Consider the following 21,761-nt stretch of genomic DNA (forward strand, 5'->3'; position numbering starts at 1 on the left):
CTTAAACAGCTCTTAATAAAACACTCAAAACTCAAATTTAGGTTATTAAAAATAATTTCATATTTTATAGATTATCTAGGTTGATTTCTGTCCTCTTTAGTTCCCTGGGCAATTTATTGCTCTGGCCCAGTGAGAGAAGGAAAATGAGAAGAAAAATTCATTAATGTGAAGTATAGTTTGTAGAATGGTATACATTACCACAAAGTATAGATAATTCTGGGTCACCCAGTGATTTCCTAAGAATCTATTATATTGTAGCATAAGCATCTAATATTCATGATGTTTTCTACAGGTTTTAAAAAATTCTGAAGTGGCCTAAATGTAAAACAGAAATAAATACTTAAATATACCCTTGCAGTTTAAAATGAAGGATTAAGAAATTTTTAACTCTATAATTTATGCTCCAAACATATTCTGCCAATAAATTATATTTGCTATAGTGTGGCAGACAGAGGTTAGGCTTGCTATCAAAGAACAGCTCTACTGGCTGACTTGAAACAAGTCTGTTCACCTTCACCTGGGAGCCTTAAGTCTCTTATCTGCAAAATGAGACTGAAAATATGGTGTCATTTATTCAGATCATAGCTATGAAGCACTCAAGGCATTTCTGTGTGTCAGGCACTGTGCTAGCCAGTAGGGTTAAAAAAAATAGAGAAAAAGTAAAAATAAAAGGCCTGCTCTCAAAGAGGTGACCAACTAGTGGGAGAAAAAACTGAAAATATAATTAGCCCAACGGAGAGTGTTAAAACTACCATGGGAACAGAGGAGAAGAAGCACTGAGGTCTGACTGGAAGGGCTTCTCCGGAAGTCAATGACTCTGCGGGATAGACAGGCATGTGTGGGGGACAGTGGGGCACTCCAGATGAAATGGAGAGTGTGGGGCTTCCCCGGTGACTCAGTGGATAAGTATCTGCCTGCCAGTGCAGGAAACGTGGGTTCGATCCCTGACTGGGAAGCTCCCCCATGCTACAGAGCAACTCAGCCCATGTGTCCCAACTACTGAGCCTGTGCTCCAGAGCCTGTGTGTACCACTGCCAAAGCCAGTGCATCGTGGAGTCTGTGCGTTGCAACAAGAGGCCACCACAGTGAGAAGCTTGTGCACTGCAACTAGAGAAAAGCCTGTGCAGCAATGAGGACCCAGCACAAGCAAGTGAATAATAAACACTAAAAAAAAAAAAAAGAAGAAGAAGAAATTGGAGAGTGTGGGCAAGAGATGAGAGGTGTAGGAGAGTGGGTACCAGAAGTTGCTCAGGGTTACTGAAGAGACAAGAGCAAGGAGTGGGAAGAGGTAGGAGATGAGGCTGGACAAATAGGGCGAATCACAAACCATCTTGCTTGCAGGACACACACAAAAGGTTCAAATTACTGAACATTAGAGTTGGTGGAGTACTTAGGCAAGTTGGCAGTTACACAGTGTGAAGGCACACCTCACCAAGGGAGCAAACTCAAGAGAGTACTATAAACTGTGTAAGATAATATTTTCATTAAAAGTCATTTGTGGGCAATGTATTAAAAAGTTTTCTCCCTTGAAAAACCAAGAAATGATGCCACATTCATCTAATATGTGTACTATCTTCTACTAAGATTAATGGGAAGAAAGAGCTAAAATATGTGAACTGTGAAATAGAGGCGCTGACAGTGCTATGTCGGAAGCTAAATATTTCCAGAAAATGAAAATAATTTAAAATATCCATGATGCCTACCTTAAGACCTTCTTGATATTGTTCTGTTTTATCCTTAATGATTTTCCTATGTTCATCAAAAATTTCTTCCATTCTTCCATACCACTGGAAGACATTATTATTTAGCCTAATGTCAGCTGGGGAAAAGCTGGTACACTCAATGAGGAAGGTGAGGCAGTTTTTAGACTCCACCAATCTTTGTCCCAGTTCAATCATATCAACTGTTTCTACTTTCTGAATATAAGCCTGAGGGGAAAAAAATTACAGATGGCATTTTTAGGAAGAGTTCATGTCAAAAAATAGCCTGTGGAAATACACTGCATAAATATGTACAGACTTGTTAGAAGGACAGACTTTTGGTTTAAACAGGGGACTGCAGCACAGTCTGCTTCTCATCCCTCCTGAAAGAGCAGGGCTGGTGGTGGGGAGGGGGACAGAAATACTAAACAACAGACAAAAAGCACTGGAAAACCAAGGAATGCTGTAGTTCTCCGGAACAAAAGAAGCAGACAATGAGTGATACCATTAATTCTTTCAGAATAGCATTTTGTGGCACCTACTGTATGCCTGATACTGTGCCAAGTGCTGGCAATTCAGTGGGACAAAAACAGACATGGGTTTTGCCCTCAGAGAGCTTAAAGTTTAGTGGAGGAGACAGTCAAATAATGTTTACATAGTTAACAAATGTAAAATTGTAAATCTGCATCAGACACAAGTGCAGCAAGACTTTAGTCATAAAAACTAAAATGTGCCTTTCCTGGTGACTCAGACAGTAAAGAATCTGCCTGCAATGCAGGAGACCTGGGTTCGATCCTTGAGTTGGGAAGATTCTGTGGAGGAGGTCTTGGCAACCCACTCCAGTACTCTTGCCTGGAGAATCTCATGAACAGGAGAGCCTGGTGGGCTACAGTCCATGGGGTCACAAAGAGTCAGACACAGCTGAGCAAAAAACTAAAATATAACTATAGACAAATTTAACAAGGAATGTGCTAAACCTATGAGGAAGACTACGGTACTTTATTGAAGGACATTTTTAAAGTACCAAACAAATATAGAAATACATATTAAGATATAATATTATAAAGATGTAAATGATGGCTCAGACAGTAAAGAATCTGCCTGCAATGCGGGAGACCTGGGTTTGATCCCTAGGTTGGAAAGATCCTCTGGAGAAAGTGAAAGTTGCTCAGTTGTGTCCAACTCTTTGTGACCCCATAGTTACAGTCCATGGAATTCTCCAGACCAGAATACTGGAGTGGGTAGCCTTTCCCTTCTCCAGGGGATTTTCTCAACCCAGGGATTGAACCCAGGGTTCCCGCATTGCAGGCCGATTCTCCTTACAGACCCCAGTGGACTTCCCTTGTGGCTCAGCTGGTAAAGAATCTGCCTGCAATGTGGGATACCTGGGTTCGATTCCTGGGTTGGGAAGACCCCTGGAGAGGGGAAAGGCTACCCACTCCAGTACTCTGGCCTGGAGAATTCCATGGACTATATAGTCCATGAGGTCGCAAAGAGTCAGACTGTGTGACTTTCACTTTCACAGTCCCCATATCACATCTGTAAGAATCTTCATCTCTAGAACACAAAAATATCTCAAGAAAGCATGTTACAAGATAGTATATATAAGCAACAGTTTGGCAGAATTCTAGTTTATACGTACCCAAAACAGAACAGATTTTAAAATTCAAAAATAACAATTAGTTTTATTTAACATGTCACTTTACTATTTAAAATTCTTTACCAGTTGAGCCACAAGGGAAGCCCAAGAATACTGGAGTGGGTGGCCCATCCCTTCTCCAGGCAATATTCCCAACCCAGGAATTGAACTGGGGTCTTCTGCACTGCAGGTGAATTATTTACCAACCGAACTATGAAGGAAGTCATTCCTCAGGAGAAGGAAATAGCAACCCACTCCAATATTCTTTTCTGGAGAATTCCATGGACAGACAGAGGAGCCTGGCGAGCTACAGTCCATGGGGTCGCAAAGAGTCAGACATGACTGAGCGACTAACAGTTTCTCCTCCAGTCTAGAAAGTCAATGCAATTTCAATCAAAATTGCAAGGGTATTAAAAGAAACTAAATTTGATATGATTCTAAGTCTCTGAAAGTACTCAAGAGTAAATATTTGAGAAAGAAACAAAGTGAAGTCACTCAGTCATGTCCAACTCTTTGCAACCACATAGGCTGTGGCCTACCAGGCTCCTCCATCCATGGGATTCTCCAGGCAAAAATACTGGAGTGGTTGCCATTTCCTTCTCCAGGGGATTTTCCTGACCCAGGGATCGAACCTGGGTCTCCCACATTGCAGGCAGAAGCTTTACCCTCTGAGCCCAAATACTCAAGAAGGCAAAGATAATCATGAAAAAGGGAAGTGATAGAGACTAGCTCTGCTAAACAGCAAAATGCACTATATAGAGGCAGTAATTTAAACAGTTCCTGTTCTGGCTTCAGGAGTAGAGAATAGACAAGAATAGAGCTCAGAAATAGATTCAAGCATGTATGGAAATTTACTGTTGAAAAAGAGGCATTTCAAATCAGGAGTGAAATGACAAATCATTTAATATATTGTACTGAAGTAATTGGCTATTGATTTTGGAAGAAACTAAGAGGCCCATTTACTTAGAAGTACAGAGAAGGTGCACTATTAAGTGAATAAAATAGTTTGTAGGAGTAATGATTGTATTTTTGCAAAAGCAGATCTCTTTTTGTGTGAGTGGGTGAATATATAGGGGTGTGTGTGTGTGTGTGTGTGTGTGTGCACATATGTGCATGAACATAGAAGTGCCCATGTGTATGTACACATATACATGTGGTTCTCTCAAAGTTCTTTGGAACCATTAACTTATGCATATATCTTAAATATATAAATGGTGAAGGAAACCTGCTACCCTACAGAAAAATGAGAAAACTGGCAATTACTGATCCCAACCTGTATTATACCCCATATCTGCCTGTCCAGGAAGTAAGTACCTGTTTTTAATGCTTTTAAAGTTCTTTTAAATTTCTTATAACCAGCTCTCTCTTGCTCTTCCTTTTTGTCACTCTCCGCTGTCTATCTTGGAGAAGGCAATGGCACCCCACTCCAGTACTCTTGCCTGGAAAATCCCGTGGACGGAGGAGCCTGGTAGGCTACAGTCCATGGGGTCGCTAAGAGTCGGACATGACTGAACGACTTCCCTTTCCCTTTTCACTTTCATGCATTGGAGAAGGAAATGGCAACCCACTCCAGTGGGGAGCCTGGTGGGCTGCCGTCTATGGGGTTGCACAGAGTCGAACATGACTGAAGCGACTTAGCAGCAGCAGCAGCAGCTATCTATCTATCTATCTACACACACACACATACACACACAATTGGAGAGGACTGTTACCCTCAAAGAAAGAAATTATGGAAAAGAGGAACTTTTATTTCATATAATTCCATATTATTTTTTACTTTTATAAATAAAGAGGAAAAAAAGAGAGAGTAACATGTAAACATACATTACCATATGTAAAATAGATAGCCAATAGTAATTTGCTGTATGACTCAGGGAACTCAAATTGGGGTTCAGTAACAACCTAGACTGTGTAGAAGGCTGAGCACCGAAGAACTGATGCTTTTGACCTGTGGTGTTGGAGAAGACTCTTGAGAGTCGCTTGGACTGCAAGGAGATACAACCAATTCATTCTGAAGGAGATCAGCCCCGGGATTTCTTTGGAGGGAATGATGCTAAAGCTGAAACTCCAGTACTTTGGCCACCTCATGCGAAGAGTTGACTCATTGGAAAAGACTCTGATGCTGGGAGGGATTGGGGGCAGGAGGAGAAGGGGACGACAGAGGATGAGATGGCTAGATGGCATCACTGACTCGATGGACTTGAGTCTGAGTGAACTCTGGGAGTTGGTGATGGACAGGGAGGCCTGGCGTGCTGCGATTCATGGGGTCGCAGAGAGTCGGACACGACTGAGTGACTGAACTGAACTGAACTGAACAACCTAGAGGGGTGGGATAGGGAGGGAGGTGGGAGGGGACATGGGTAAATCTATGGCTGATTCATGTTGATATTTGGTAGAAATCAGCACAATACTGTAAAGAAATTATCCTTCAGTTAAAAAAAAAAAAGACACTGTCTTGAAATCTTTCATATGTCATTCTAATTAGGCTGTTGTTTTTTTGTTGTTGTTGCAAATCCAAATAAAGGTCTAATTGCAAATACACTGCTGCAATTTGGTTAATCAGCTTTCTAAGCAGTCAAACAAATGGATTTTTATTTCCTCTCACTGATAAAAAAATGACTGACTTCTGTATTGAGTAAAATGAGATGTTTATGACCTTACAGAAATAAACTTTTTCAAGATACAGAAATATAACATCAAGTAGTGAGTGCTATTTGCTAATTCTGTTAAATGTTGCTATAAACAGAAATTCACACCAAATAACTCCAAGTTCCTACAGAATTCCAGTGATGGCTAAGGGGGTAAATAAATAACACTCTTCATACTCAATATTCATTATTTTTCAAAGGAATTTCCAGCTATGGAACTCTCTAGCTACCTTTAAAATCATTCATATTAAAATATCACTTTTGCAACAACTAACATAAAATATAAAAGATTCTAAAAAAAAATACCATAGGTATGTTTGTATTTGATACACAGACATACATTCAGGTGCCAAGAGTCCCAATCCAAGTATAAATACTTGAAAAGGAAATAGAGGAATTATATATAGAGGCTGATATATAAAAGCTGGTTCTAATGATTTTAATAAAATTTTCTTTAAGTGATTAATTTAATGTACATAATCATATGAACTCCTTTTGTAATTTCTTACCTATACAAACTTTTGAATGATTTTACATGTTTTTCTGGGTTTGCTTAAATATTTTAAAATCTAGAAGCACAAGGTTCTATTTTGGATCTTGCGATTGCTGCTGCTGCTGCTGCTAAGTCACTTCAGTCATGTTCGACTCTGTGTGACCCCAGAGACGGCAGCCTACCAGGCTCCCCTGTCCCTGGGATTCTCCCAGGGGGACTGCCATTTCCTTCTCCAATGCACGAAAGGGAAAAGTGAAAGGGAAGTCGCTCAGTCGTGTCCGACTCCTAGCGACCCCATGGACTGCAGCCCACCAGGCTCCTCCATCCATGGGACTTTCCAGGCAAGAGTACTGGAGTGGGGTGCCATTGCCTTCTCCGTTGCGATTGCTAGAAAAGGAAAAAAAAAGCTCCTATAAAAGCTTAACATTACACAAATGGAAAAGAAACAAAATAAAAAGATGATCAGCCAGGTGTCTTCTATTATTTTACTCATGATCAGGCAGACCTCAACCACAGGAGACTTATCTTATATTTTCAGTACCATAGTCCTATGCTCAAAATATTTTTCAGCAAACTACCACAGAAATGTTTAATATATGATAGAGTAAAAGATAACCTACGGAAAACAAAGCAAAACATTACTTAAGGATTAAACATTCATTGATTTAAGAAATGAAGGATGACCACATAACTCAGGTTTCCCAAGACAGCCCTGGTTTATGCCTGTTAGCATAGTAATGATTATTAACAGTGCTCTCAAAAAGATCCTTGTAGACAGACGACTGCATTAATAACTCCAATATTTCACCTCTTCCACTATCTAATCTTAGGGTGTCCTCTCACAGACTCTGTGGCCATGTGACTTGCTTTGGTCAATAGGTTACTTGCTATTCTGACACAAGTAGAAACTTAAAAACCATATGTGCAATTGGGCTTGCTTTTCTGTCTCTATCACTCCATGAAAACATGCACAGGTGAGACTGCTGAAGTTTGAGAGGAAAGTGGAGCAGAAGAAAGTTACTGAAGGTAATGATAATGGTCAATCCAACTGAGAACTAGTTGATCTGGCTAAGTCAGAACCGTCTAGGAGTATCCAGCCTGCATCACCAAGCTTCAGAGAGAGACAGACAGAGAGAGAGTGTATGTGTGTAACTTAAGCCTCTGTTTTAACTTTTGGAGTGATCTGTTGCTATATTATCATGTCAATAATTATAAAAAACTGGGAAAAATAAGCAAAACAATTTATTCACACACATATGACTATACAGAGCTTATAAACAATACCTTCATTTCCATTAGTTCTGCTGTATTTGGAGGTGTGCTAAGAGCTTTTTCAGATATCTTTTCAAATTCCTCACATAATCTGAAAAACCAGACAAAAGCCATTTATATAATTAAATTTTATTCCTAAATATATTCATGTATACTGTTTTAATATTCCATTACATGAAAAATAGATTATCTTATGTATATGACATCTAAGTAATTAAAAGCAAATTTTTGCTCACTTAGTTATTCATTCAATACACATTTAATCATTCACCATGTTCCTAACTACTGTATTAAGTGCCAGAGACTCAGAAACGTGGAAGATGTAGTAACGGTTCTCAGACAGTCCACATTCCAGTATGCAAGACAAGACTATGAACAATCACTTCCAACCTAGAGATTCAAGGATGCTACCAGAGATTTAGTTGAGATGGTACTAAAAGGTGGTCTACTTGGAAGGCACAGTTAAAATGGGCTGGTGTACTCAGAAACTTCTGGTAGTATGCAAATATTTCCTACTGACTTGAGTTGTGGGCAATACAAATAATGAACTTACCATGAAATTAAAAAGAAAAAAGACAGAGTTGTGAGAGGTTAAGAAAGTTGAGATAATGCCTAGAAATTTATTCAAGAAGACTGCTGTGAGGTGAAAGAGAGGGAATGGATGGTGATGATGTTGAGTTGAAGTGGAAGATGGAAAATGGAAGAGAGTTTTGAACCTGTTTGCAAATTTCAGAGGCAGAATCAACAGTGAAGGAGAGATTTAAGATGAGACACAGAGGGGACAACTCAAAAGCACAGGTCCAGAGAGATAGGAGGCAATGAGGCTGAGCTTATGGGTGGAGACAAGAACAATGAATGGTTGCCAGACCCTTGTCCTGTGAGAAGGTGGGGAGTCAGACAGGAAGGGGTCTGTGCAGAGGTGAGCTGAGACAGATGAGAGCAAGGAGTTAAGGGTATTTGTACCTAACAGTTCCTGTAATAGTCCTGGTGTGTCCTCGGTAAATACTGTGAGTCTGGTGAGAGGCATACTTAAGAGAAAAAGGGAAAAAGTAGAACTGGCATGAGCTCTAGGGGCAGCTAAGAGGCAGGGAAATAGCTATGAAATTAAATATTTCACTCAGCATGAAATGTTATAAGTAAAACACATATTCACTATTCTACACTTGCAGAGGAAAAGGTACTTTAAGATGAATATGTGATTCTGGGTCTTAGATAAGCCACCCAAGTCCTAGCCCTTTTTCATGTGGTGCCACCCTCTTCAGCCTCCCCGCAACCCCACCTCTCATCCCTCACAGTATCTGTGAAAGCAACATAACCCACTCCTTGTTCCTAGAGCACATCATGACATTTCATATCTCACTTCCTTCTACATACTATATCTTCTAACTGGAATTCTTTCATCCACATTGTTCACCTGGTGGACTCCTACTCAACCTTCAAAAGGAATTCATTATCACTGCAACTTTTCAGCCTTCCCTGATTTTCCCCTCTCCTCCAACCTTCCCTGTGAAGGAAATTGATCATTTCCGTCTCTACTGTTCCCTGTTGTAATTTACTGGATTGGGTGTCCACTTCTGCAATATAACTTCAGCAGCCTTGTTCATAGTCTATGTTCCTAATGCTGTGCCTGACCTTCCTCTAGGCTTCTACAAAGGCTAAAAGAAGTATTCTTTTTAATAATATTTTCTCTAACACTATAACTATAAAAATTCTGATTAGTTGGGGGGTTTATTCCATGTAACTGATATCAGGAAAGAGGCTCATGGAGCCACATTATCACCAGTGTTAGAAAACTACACTAATTACACTTCTAGCCTTAAATAGGTATTCTGCTTTACACATTATTAGCATTTTTGAGTTTACTTAACAAGAGTTAGTTTTCCTTAAAATCTCCAGGTTGAACAACAAATGAGTTTGTAGTTAAGATAACATGTTCCCATGGACATGAAGGGTAATTACAGTAAAATGATGCTCCAAATTTGGGATCCTTGACAACTACTCTGAATATCCACTTTGAAAACTCACTCTGTGTACTGACTACACAAACTTAAAAATGTGAAGTTAGATAATGTCCACATGACTTATACAAAAGAAATGCAAATGCATTTTAATACCACCTTAATTCAGAAAACTGGGAAGACATATTCATGGTGGAAAAAAAGACACTAAATAGATTCAAGTAGAAATAAGTTTGGCTTTATCTTTTCTTTTAGGTCATTTATGACACTGCTTTATCCAATACTTTAGGTGACAGTTGATTCTATTTAAACCGCACCCCCCGCCCACCAAATAAAAGTATTACACACAGTACCTTGTATTTACTTCCTGATGATCTCTGAACATTTTAGCAATAAGTTTTCCACAAATGACATCTGCTCGCTTCACCAAAGCTCTGATTAATTCCTCACAGCGCACTTCAAACATTCCTAAACGAATAGTCTGCAATGTTGGGTATCAGAAGTTTAATAAACATGAAATGACATAAATGATTCCCACAATTTTGCCTTTTCCACAATATTGATTTTGTGTGTATGATCTAATACAATTGAGTTTGTTTTTTTTTTAATATGATGTAGGCTGGGTTTTTTAAATACTCTACCACTATCTTCTCAGTAAATCTCCTTGAATAGTATTCTTAAGCCAATTATATTTCAGGACAATAACGGATATAAAAACTTCAGAGAACTAACTAATTGCTATATAGACAGTGCAAGATTTAAATGTTATATTTGCTCTGTACAAAAAGTAATGAATGTTCATGGTAGTAATTTTGGAAAATATTTAAAAAAAGGACACAAGTAGAAAATGTTTAATTACTAGTCTTCTACTAAATAAGTAACCACATTTTGGTATAATTACCATTGTTTTCCAAAGTATTTATAAACACCAAAGCAATTTAAAAAATTAGTTCTTCATATTTTTCACGGGTCAAATTAAAGAAAGTACTTAAAAGTCAGGCTTGCACGGTAGACGTTCAGCTCTCTGAGCAGAAGAATCTTATGTTTTGTCTATTTCCATATAGCCAGGGCTTACCACATGCTTGGCATATAGAAAAGTCCAGTAAATAGTTATCTGTAGATAATAATGGTCTAATTCTTTCACTGTACAGTGTAGGAATATATGCTAATAAACCAGGGAAAAGATCACTAGGTACAAAGAACAGCTGTACAAAATGGATGATTTACCTTTCTAGATGTGTACTGTATATCCTCTATGAGTTTTTGGTATTTGCGAATTTCTTGTATTATTCTCTCATAATGATGATTTTCTGCAAGGAAAGCATCAGCATCTTGCTCAGCTTTTCTGGTAATTAAAAAATCATACTTGTCATAAAATCTGAGGTGCTCAATGGGTGCCACGCTCTCACGCATAACCACCTCCTTAATCTTTTCTTTGTGAGCTTCGACAATTTCATTCAGAATTATTGGCTTCAAGACTGTTGGTTTAGACTTACTTTCCTAAACAAAGGGATAAAAACTATATGAGTCATTTAAATTATCTTAAATTAAGGTAGCCATATCATTTGTGTTGCGCTGTTTAGTCACTTAAGTCACGTCCAGCTCTTTTGCAAGATCATGAGCCTGCCAGGCTTCTCTGTCCATGGGATTTCCCAGGCAAGAATACTAGAGTGAGTAGCCATTCCCTTCTCCAGGGGATCTCTCTGGCACAGAGACCAAAGACACATCTCCTGCATTGCAGGTGAATTCTTGACGGCTGAGCCATCAAGTAAGCACACCATATCATTTAGCTATGTAAAAATGCCCATCTTAGCACACTGTCTTTTTACTCTCAAGATACCCTGATTTTTCTAATCTATGTCTACAGAAGGAAATTCAGTCTAATCACAGCATATTTTAAATATCTAGGTTTCATATAATGTTTTGTTTTTCTTAGAGGCTGTCTAGGTGTGTTTTGTTTTTCTGTATGGGTGAAAGAGCAGTCACTTGAGAACATGCACAAATTAACAATTAGAATATCAAAACAGCAAAATCCACATTTTATTTGTACAACTGTATATGCTAGCTTAAAAGGTAGTGCTTGTATTGTACATTATTTTTTTTTAAATAAGTCAGCTCAATGTCACTTGATTGTAGTCTTTGATCACAATACTTAGTCACCTTGAGGAGTAATCTATCTGGAACAAAGAAAGACTGTTTACTCATTGATTAGACCCTGAGTTTTGATTCTGTGAACAGCAACTAGAACAGACTAAAATCCCTAGTTGCAAAATTTGCATTCTGCTACCACCATTAGAATAACATGGGCAAGAATGTTATCAGACAATTATTTTAAATAAGCAAACAAATCTCAACAGACAAGTAAATGTGCAAATATGGTTTATTATCTTGAACCAAGATATACTTTAAATACACACACACACACACACACACACACTGTCTCTCTCTTTCTCTCTCTCTCTCTCTCTCTCTCTCTCTTTCTCTCTGCCTGTTTTCCAGAAAAGGGATTTTTAACTACCACAAATAAAATCATTGCCAGTAGTGAATATCCTACAGCTTTTAAACTGATAATATCAAATGATTCCTCAGCGAACTAGGTAATTTGGTCAGGAATCCAGGGTGCATTTGCCCACTATGTCCCCTAGAGGGCATTTCAGGAAATCACACTTTTTAAGAACTAGATGCTTCATGAGAACATTAGTGAATCCCACCACCTTCACTATCATCTCAACCCTACTCTTGGGGCACAGTAGATGTTTGGTGTCATCCTTTCTGAAAAAGAACTTTAGGATAAATAAATACATATTGTAAAATTTATGCAATGTGAAATTGTTGGGTCTAATGTGAAGCTTGTCCATTTTAGTTTCCTGATTCCATTATATTTACTACCGTGGACAAGAGCCTTTCAGAAGAAATGGAGGAGCCCTCATACTCAAAAAAAGAATCCAAAATGCAGTACTTGGGTGCAATCTCAAAAACTACAGAATAATCTTGATGGCTTTCCAAGGCAAACCATTCAACATCATAGAAATCCAAATCTATGCCCCAACCACTAATGCTGCAGAAGCTGAACTTAAATGGTTCTATGAAGACCTACAAGTCATTCTAGAACTAACACCAAAAACGATATCATTTTCATCATAGGGAACTGAATGCAAAAGGAGAAAATCAAGAGATTCCTGGAGTAACAGGCAAATTTGGCCATGGAGTACAAAATGAAGGAGGGCAAAGGCTAAGGGAGTTTTGTCAAGAAAACACACTGTCATATCAAACACCCTTTTCCTACAACACAAAAGACTACTCTACACATGGACATCACCAGATGATCAACAATGAAATTGACTGCAAAGAATACAATCAATCTGAAGATGGAGAAGTTGTATACAGTCAACAGCAACAACAAAAAGACCAGGAGCTGACTGTGGCTCAGATCATGAGCTCCTTAGTACAAAATTCAGGATTAAACTGAAGAAAGTATGGAAAACCATTAGGACATTCAGGTATGATCTAAATCAAATCCCATATCATTATACAGGGTAGATGATGAATAGATTCAAGGGATTAGATCTGGTAGATAGAGTGCCTGAAGAACTGTGGGTGGAGGTTCATAACACTGTACAGGAGGTGGTGACTAAAACCAGTCTGAAGAAAAAGAAATGCAAGAAGGCAAAGTGGTAGTCTGAGGAGACCTTACATATAGCTGAGGAAAGAAGAGATACAAAAGGTAAAAGAGAAAGGGAAAGATACACTCAACTGAATGCAGAATTCCAGAGAATAGCAAGAAGAGATAAAACCTTCTTAAACGAAAAAGGCAAAAAAATAGAGAACAATAGAATGGCAAAGACTTGGAGATCTCTCCAAGAAAACTGGAGATACCAAGAGAATATTTCATGCAAAGATGGGCTCAATAAAGGACAGAAATGACAAGGAACTAACAGAAGCAGAAGAGATTAAGAAGAGGTGGTAAGAATACACAGAAGAAATATACAAAAAAGGTCTTAACAACCCAGATAACCACAATCGTGTGGTTACTCACCTAGAGCCAGACATCCTGGAATGTGAAGTCAAGTGGGCCTTAGGAAGCATTACTACAAACAAAGCTAGTGGAGGTGATTTAGCTGTTTCAAATCCTAAAAGATGATGCTGTTAAAATGCTACACTCAATATGCCAGCAAATTTGGAAAACGCAGCAGTGGCCACAGGACTGGAAAAGGTCAGTTTTCATTCCAATCCCCAAAAAAGGCAATGCCAAAGAATGTTCAAACTACCGCACAATTGCACTCATTTCACAGGCTAGCAGGGTAATGCTCAAAATCCTTCAAACTATGCTTCCATAGTACATGATCCAAGAACTTCCAGATAAACAAGCTGGCTTTAGAAAAGGCAGACGAATCAGGGCTCAAGTAGCCAACATCCACTGGATCACAGAGAAACCAAGGGAATTCCAGAAAAATATCTACTTCTGCTTCACTGACTACATGAAAGCCTTTGGCTATGTGGATCACAACAAACTGTGGAAAATTCTTAAAGAGATGGGAATACCAGACCACCTTACCTGTCTCCTGAGAAACTTATATGCAGGTCAAGAAGCAACAGTTAGAACCAGACATGGAACAATGGACTGGTTCTAAATTGGGAAAGGAGTACAACAAGGCTGTAATTGTCATCCTGCTTATTTAACTTATATGCATAGTATATCATTCGAAATGCCAGGCTGGATGAATCACAAGCTGGAATCAAGACTGCCCAGGAGAAATATCAACAACCCTATGCATATGATACCACTCTAATGGCAGAAAGTGAAGTGGAACTAAAGAGTCGCTTGATGAAGGTGAAAAGCTGGCTTAAAACTCAATATTCAAAAAATGAAGATCACACTCTCTGGTACCATGACTTCATGGCAAGTAGATGGGGGAAAAAGTGGAAACTGTGACAGATTTTATTTTCTTGGGTTCCAAAACCACTGTGGACACTGACTGTATCCATGAAATTAAAAGATGCTTGCTCTTGAGAAGGAAAGCTATGATAAACCTAGAGAGTGTATTAAAAAGCACAGACTTTACTGACAAGGTCCCTATAGTCAAAGCTATAGTTTTTTCAGTAGTCATGTATGGATGTGAGAGTTTGACCCTAAAGACGGCTGAGTGCCAGAAAATTGATGCTTTTGAGCTGTGGTGCTGAGGAAGACTCTTGAGAGCCCCTTGGATTGCAAGGAGATCAAACCAGTCAGTCCTAAAGGAAACCAGTCCTGAATATTCACTGGAAGAACTGATGCTGAAGCTGAAGCTCCAGTACTTTGGCCACTTAATACATAGAACTGGTTCTCTGGGAAAGACCCTGATGCTGGGAAAGATTGAGGGCAGGAGGAGAAGGTGGCAACAGAGGATGAGATCATTGGATAGCATCACTAACTCCCAATGGGCATGAGTTTGAGCAATTCTGGTAGATAGTGAAGGACAGGCAAGCCTGGTGTACTGCAGTCCATGGGGTCACAAAGAATTGGACATGACTTAGTGACTGAACAACAACAGTGTGAATCTTATTAATATTCATCATAAAATACGTAAGGTGGGAAGTCATAACTGGTATCCCCACAGAAAACCAGGAACATTGAGAGGTGACACAACCTCAAAATGAGGGTTCTCAGGACATAAAATTTCAGAAGGCTGCAAGTTGAGGGGGCAATAAAGAGTAAATGTCTTATCTGGGCCTTGTTTTTCAGTGGAGAAGATAAAGGGTGGTTATCTTAAGCATTTGTAATCACAAACCTGTTCTCATACAGATTTGGGAAAATGTTCATACTATCAGTATTGTCCGCCAAATCCTCAGGCAAAAATTTTGTCTAAAAGGGTACTGGGTTTGCAGGGGCCTCAAGAGCACCTATCAATATGCAAATTCCAGAGGAACCAATTCAAATCAAGGCCTCAAAGACGTCCTGCATAAAGTTCTCAATTGTACAAGTGAAGTCGCTCAGTCGTGTCCGACTCTTTGCGACCCCGTGGACTGTAGCCCGCCAGGCTCCTCTGTCCATGGGATGCTCCAGGCAAGAATACTTGAGTGGGTTGCCATTTCCTTCTCCAGGGGATCTTCCCAACCCAGGGATCAAACCCAGGTCTCCTGCATTGCAGGCAGACACTTAAGGCCATAGTAATAAAGGAAAAGAACTTACAGAAATAAACCACCAGGAGCAGGACTCCGATTGGCACACAGATAAGAGTAATGAATATATAACTAAGTACAAGAGACTATCAAAAATGATCAGGCTTAGTTGAAAAAAAAAGTTAATGGGTCCTGAGAAAATAAAAAAGTTAGATCTATGGAGATGATAATATTCTCAAAATGAATAATGTCACAATCACAATGTTAAGTAAAATAAAACAAGTCATGGACTATTTATAAGATGACTCCATCTATACAACAATATGAGAAAACTAAAAAGAAATTTAATATGCAGCTGCATATTGATAGTAAGTTTATCTTTAAAAATTTGGAATAATAACTACAAAATGCAAGATAGTGAATCCTTTGCTAGAAGGTAGAAGAACAAAACTATGAACAGGGAAGGACAACTGAGGGGCAGAGCTTAAAGGTCACATTGTATGAGTTAGATTGAAGGCATGAAGGTGTTAACTTTATTACTACTTAAAACTTTAAACATTAGCCTTAAAACTTTAAAGAGTCCTGTACTCTTCTTATGCATGACATACTTATAAACTATTTAAAAAATTAAAAAGGAAAAAGAAAGCTAATGGTTGGACTTAGGAAACTTGAAAAGCTTTTAAGTAAATGAATTTTCAGACATGCTCATTTCAGATACTAGAGTGCAATAACTACTGTTAAAATATTGTAGTTCAGCAGAATGTTGCTAAATATTCAGCCAAAGAGAGAAGGGAAGCCAGACCTGATCACAACTTTAATTCTTCCCCCTCAGAAAGTTTTCAGCTGAGTTCAATGAAAGACTGGTCTAAGAAACTGGTATTAAAGAGAAGCTAATGGGAAAATAGTATGTTTTCAAGCAAAACTGCCTTATAAGTCAATGTGATTAAGTCATTTATATTCCGTTAAGCGGAGGATACCAGTCTACACCTTCTAGAAGTTATTTGAAGGAAATACTGTCATACAAATTCAAGCAATCAGAATATCGTTGCTACTTACCCATTTGGAATACAATTTTGTCTCAACTCTTGGCACAAAGTTCACAGCCTTAATCATGACATCATAAACATTTAGAAGAATGTCTGTATAATCATTGAAATCAGGTTCAAACTTAATGGTGTCGTTATCAAGAATCAGCCTCATGACAAAACCTGGATGTTCAAAGGCTCTAATAGAATCCTGCAACAAATAAATTATATAAAATGTATATATTATAAAGTATCCATAAATATGCATATCAATTGTGAGAGACTAAGGAGGGCACTGGTCCCAGGAGAATATACCCTTCCTCTCATGACCTAGACAGTTAACCCAAGGAGGAGCTGTACCAAAAACGATAAGAGCCATTCCCAGCTAGACTTGTTGGCATCTCCTATAGGGTCAAGAGGCCAGAAAAAGGAAGACGTGTATAGCAGTGGGGCTCTAGAATCACACAAGAAGGAGCCCAAGAGGAGAATATGCAAATTCCCAGACTGCTCCCCTGTAACAGGACCTTCTTCCAGCAAGAAAAGCATTGTTTGAAGAAGTCTTCCCCAGTCATCATGACCCAAATTTCCCAATGATGGGAATTTTCACTTATTCCCACTAACCTCACTAATATAATAATAATAATATATTCTACACATGTAGGCTGACACAGTCTTTTTTAAAACAGTTAAGTGCAATAGGTATAAAGATATACTTTCTGATCTCTCACTGGTAAAAGTTATAATTATCCACTCTCAAAGAACTGAAAATAAATTGGTAAGTGAATATTGGTATGACTGCATCTTACTTACTGGAGGTTGTGCAATTAAGTCTGTGAAATCTTGCATGGAAACCAAAGCGAGTTCCTGCAGCTGTAAAGTCATAAGTGTAGCAGCACAGTTGAAAAAAGATTCCATTTTGGCACTGCTGTCACCAGTTGGCAATAGTTTCTTTTTATTACCTTGGTAATAAATATTCTGCACTTCTGGAAACCACCTTCAAAGAACAAAAGACTTTTAAAAGTTAATACTTTCAGTGAATTACTCCTCTTACATTAACAGTAACTTCTGAACATCCAAAGGTCTTCATAGAGAGGTATATTGCCAAGTGACATTATCCACTTTCTGAAATGTAAGTGCTAGCATATTTCATCCCTCCTAAGAAATTTTAATCATAGACAATGGAAAATGGCTCAATGACATGATGCTTTGATAAAAACATAACTTGAACTCCATGTATGACACTCTTTGGATATTATAAAAATTATCTTTACTGAATATTACAAGGCATGCTTCCCATGGATTTGTCAATTTAAAGCTAAAATGTGAGTAACATTAAATCAAGGGAAGCCTTTTTTGGTTCAACCCACTTGATATTTTATGCTATTCTATTTCACAATGATAGTTGAAAACAAGATACAAAACAAGAAAATCAAGTATGTTCTTTTCTTATCCTCCTTAATGAGAAATTCTAAAAGAGTGATTGATTTAAAACAAGTTTCAAATGTATATGCATCCTTGTAATAAAAGGAAAACAATGAATTTCATATTCACAGACACGTTGTGATAAGCCAAGTTTTCAGTTTACAAAACCACTGTCCAACACTAAAATTAAGGAATATTTGTACCTCTTTTATAAGATAGAATTTTTAAGCAATCAGTATAAGTTCTGGAGTTGCCTGAATGCTCCCAGAGAGATCAAAGTTTTAAATGTATGTATTTGTCCCTTTAACAAATACATGTTTTGTGCCCCTGTGCTAGGGACAGTGCCTCAGGAGATATGAAAAATATGACATAATCCTTTATCTTTTAGAATAGGGAAGGCAACATGTCATAGCAGAAAAGCAGATACATTTGAAATCAAAGGATAGAGTCATATTTTCTACTTAGAGAAGAGTTTTATAGTGAAGAGGGCAATTTCACTAAAGAACAGATAAAAATGAAGTGAAAAGACCATGAGAAAAGGATCTGAAGTAGAAGATATGAAAAATAGGTGGGAGAGGTAGGGCAAATATATCTAATCATTTTGCTATCCGTATCAGAGCTAACAGACTAGAAAATCGGAATAAGTAAGTGGGGCAAAGTACGCAGGACTTTGCAGAACTTGGGAGTTAAACACAAGAACTTGGGACAAGCTTATGCTCTATGAATAAACAGCATATCCTTCTGCAATGGGTCACGACTGCTAAAGCAACAGGTAAACAGGATAGGTAGCAAATACTAAGGGGAGAGAGCGAAGCCAGATACAGCAGATACTAAGGGGACTGAGAAGTTTCCAGTAGCTCAGGCAAGAGATGAAGACAAATGAAATGTATCTCAACAAAAAAAGAATAGTTAAAGATACACTGATTATGGCTAGAGGCAGCCTGGGGATGGTGAAGATGTAGATGATGAGTAAAAGAGATAGAAAAAGTAAAAAAACTTTTCAACTTGGCCTGGGAATTGTCCAGAAGAAGAAGAATGGCAGGTCTGGAATAAAGAATAAATACTGTTATGGAAATGTTGAGAACCAGGTGCTGACATTTCATTCGACTGGAGATATACAGTAGAAATTTTATAAGAGGGACACAGAGCTCAGAAAACATAAGCTCTTAAGACAGCTAAGAGAGAAGAAATCATGAAATTGTTGAGAATATAGAGAAGAAAAATGAAAGCAAATACCTGCACAGCCTCTATTCTTAGAGAAGACAGTAAGATTAAGTAGAGTCAGAAAAAGAGACCAAAATAGAAATAGACACAGAGACACAGAACAGAGACTTAAGAGAAGGCAGTAGTGATAAACTACAGCAAATGCTGAATAGAAGTGCAGGACGAGGACTAAGAAGACGTCACAATTAATCATTTACTAATTGTTTCTCCACTGTGGTGAGCTGATGTTCTGCCTTTCAGCCATGATAAAACACATCCTGGATCCCTATTTAAAGCATGGTCAGAGCATTCTTCCCTCAGAATCAATTAAGCAGCATCAAGATATACAGTTAATCAATCTACATCTTTCAGCAAAATAACTCAATAAAGGTTTATCCTCTACTCTTTTCTTTGACATCCAGTCTACTAAAATTTGCAGTGGAAATGTAATCCTGGGGTAGAACCCTAAAGTTATAGAATAAGATATATTTATTTTTATTCTGTGCTTATGAGGTCATATTCTTCTCTGCAATTAATTATGAAGTTTCATTCCGCACTTCTTCTCTATTTTTTATAAGAAATAAATACTAATATTATATAAAAGTCTAAAGTTCTTTCAAGTAATATCAAATGAAGAATTTGCTTCTAATGTATTAGTGAAGAAAAAACATAAAGGAAAGATTTAGCCATAAGCTGTTAAAAGGTATCTTCCTAAGTACCTTTCAGAAATCATAAAACCAAGCTGGAGTTTCATGTCCTCTGCCATCTTAAATGTGATCCAATTTTAATGTTCTATTTGTAATAACTTAATGACCTCTAAGCATCTGCCCGCCAAACGGGAGACCCAGGTTCGATCCCTGGGTTGGGAAGATCCCCTGGAGAAGGAAATGGCAACCCACTCCAGTATTCTTGTCTGGAGCATCCCATGGACAGAGGAGCCTGGCGGGCTACAGTCCACGAGGTCGCAAAGAGTCAGACACGACTGAGCGAGTTCACTTCACTAATGAATTTTCCTGTATTGTTTCAGAACATAGTATCTGGCACCAGTATCAATAATTATCATATGTGGCTATTGCATTTTGAAGGGCCAAATCGAAATGATGTTTAATTTTCATTTGATAGGTCTACCCTCCCAATACAACTGTAAACTCCTTTAAAGAATATTTTCCCTTTAAACTCTTCTGTATCCTCCATCCAAAATCAAGATGTAATAGGCATATTACTTTGCATGTCTTCATAGCAGACTCAAAGAAGTATCTGGAGAATGATTAATTGATGATCATTACCCTCCCGCCCCCGTGTTATCCAACCCTACCTTCAGAGGATAGCATAGAAACAAGACATTGAAAAAAAACCATCAATTATAACCATCTTAGTTTCTATACTATCTATGCTGCATAGAACATCTGGATAGACATCACAGAGCAAGACAGTTAAAGACGTCATATTTAACTCTCAATCAGAAATGATTACAAACTTGTTAAAATGAGATTTTCTGAAAGCAGTTAAACTATAGTAGCTCAATCATCACATTTTAAAATGTATGTTTTTTGTACATGAAATTTCAAAACTTTACATTTTCAGTAGAGTCTCTTTGGCAGATTCCATGTGTTTCATGACAATTGTCTGAAAAGTTGACAGCTCCAATGCATCCTGACGATTGTGAAATTCTTCTATATCAACTAACCGTAACTTTCTGCAAGAGATGTCAATGAACAGTGATTTACGTATGAGTGGCTTTGTTTGGTATTTGATATTTTGCTAATTGGTTATTCCCTTCTCAAAAACAATATTCCTAGGTTTTATCACTAAAATTTATGTTTCATAAAAATATTCTAGAACATAAAACTTTTAATTTTAAAATAATATAATTAAATTCAACAGGAACACAGTTCCTGTTATTATGAAAGAGTGCTATACAATAGAAGGATATAATAACTGAAATTTTATGGATAGTTAGACGAATTTTTCTTCAAACTAGAATAATTATAACAGGAAAAGAGGTAGGGCTCAAAGCTTACAAGGTCCACTCCTCTGAAAACAAAAATGTACCCATTCTGAAAAGAGAGCAATCCTGGATATTGGGAAGCCATGAGGTGAGGGAGTTCTCACACCTAATTATGACCCAGTGTATAAAAAAATCTTTTGAACTTGTGTGGTTTTTATTTTTTTTTTTCAGAAAACTGTATTTACTTCAGCCAATAGTTTTCAGTTCTGACTACAACACTATGATTCTTGTTACAAACATGCTTCACTCAAGAATTTTCTCTAGCCCATTAAAGAGTAATAGTATCTATTAGTA

At 37.9% G+C, this 21,761-nt stretch overlaps 1 protein-coding gene across 1 annotated transcript in view; it reads right to left on the reverse strand.

The window, feature by feature from the left end:
* DNAH7 (dynein axonemal heavy chain 7) overlaps positions 1 to 21,761 on the reverse strand; it is a 254,731-nt gene that overhangs the window by 182,569 nt on the left and 50,401 nt on the right. Inside the window, exons 10-16 of the mRNA XM_052658581.1 lie at positions 21,036 to 21,155; positions 17,645 to 17,828; positions 16,866 to 17,045; positions 10,938 to 11,210; positions 10,064 to 10,191; positions 7,765 to 7,843; positions 1,704 to 1,928 (exon numbers count right to left, since the gene is read on the reverse strand). Of these exons, the coding sequence (XP_052514541.1) occupies positions 1,704 to 1,928; positions 7,765 to 7,843; positions 10,064 to 10,191; positions 10,938 to 11,210; positions 16,866 to 17,045; positions 17,645 to 17,828; positions 21,036 to 21,155 (1,189 nt within the window). The remainder of the gene's footprint in view (positions 1 to 1,703; positions 1,929 to 7,764; positions 7,844 to 10,063; positions 10,192 to 10,937; positions 11,211 to 16,865; positions 17,046 to 17,644; positions 17,829 to 21,035; positions 21,156 to 21,761) is intronic.

This window comes from Budorcas taxicolor, chromosome 2 (assembly GCF_023091745.1).
Source record: "Budorcas taxicolor isolate Tak-1 chromosome 2, Takin1.1, whole genome shotgun sequence".
In the NCBI taxonomy this organism is placed as follows: Eukaryota; Metazoa; Chordata; class Mammalia; order Artiodactyla; family Bovidae; genus Budorcas; species Budorcas taxicolor.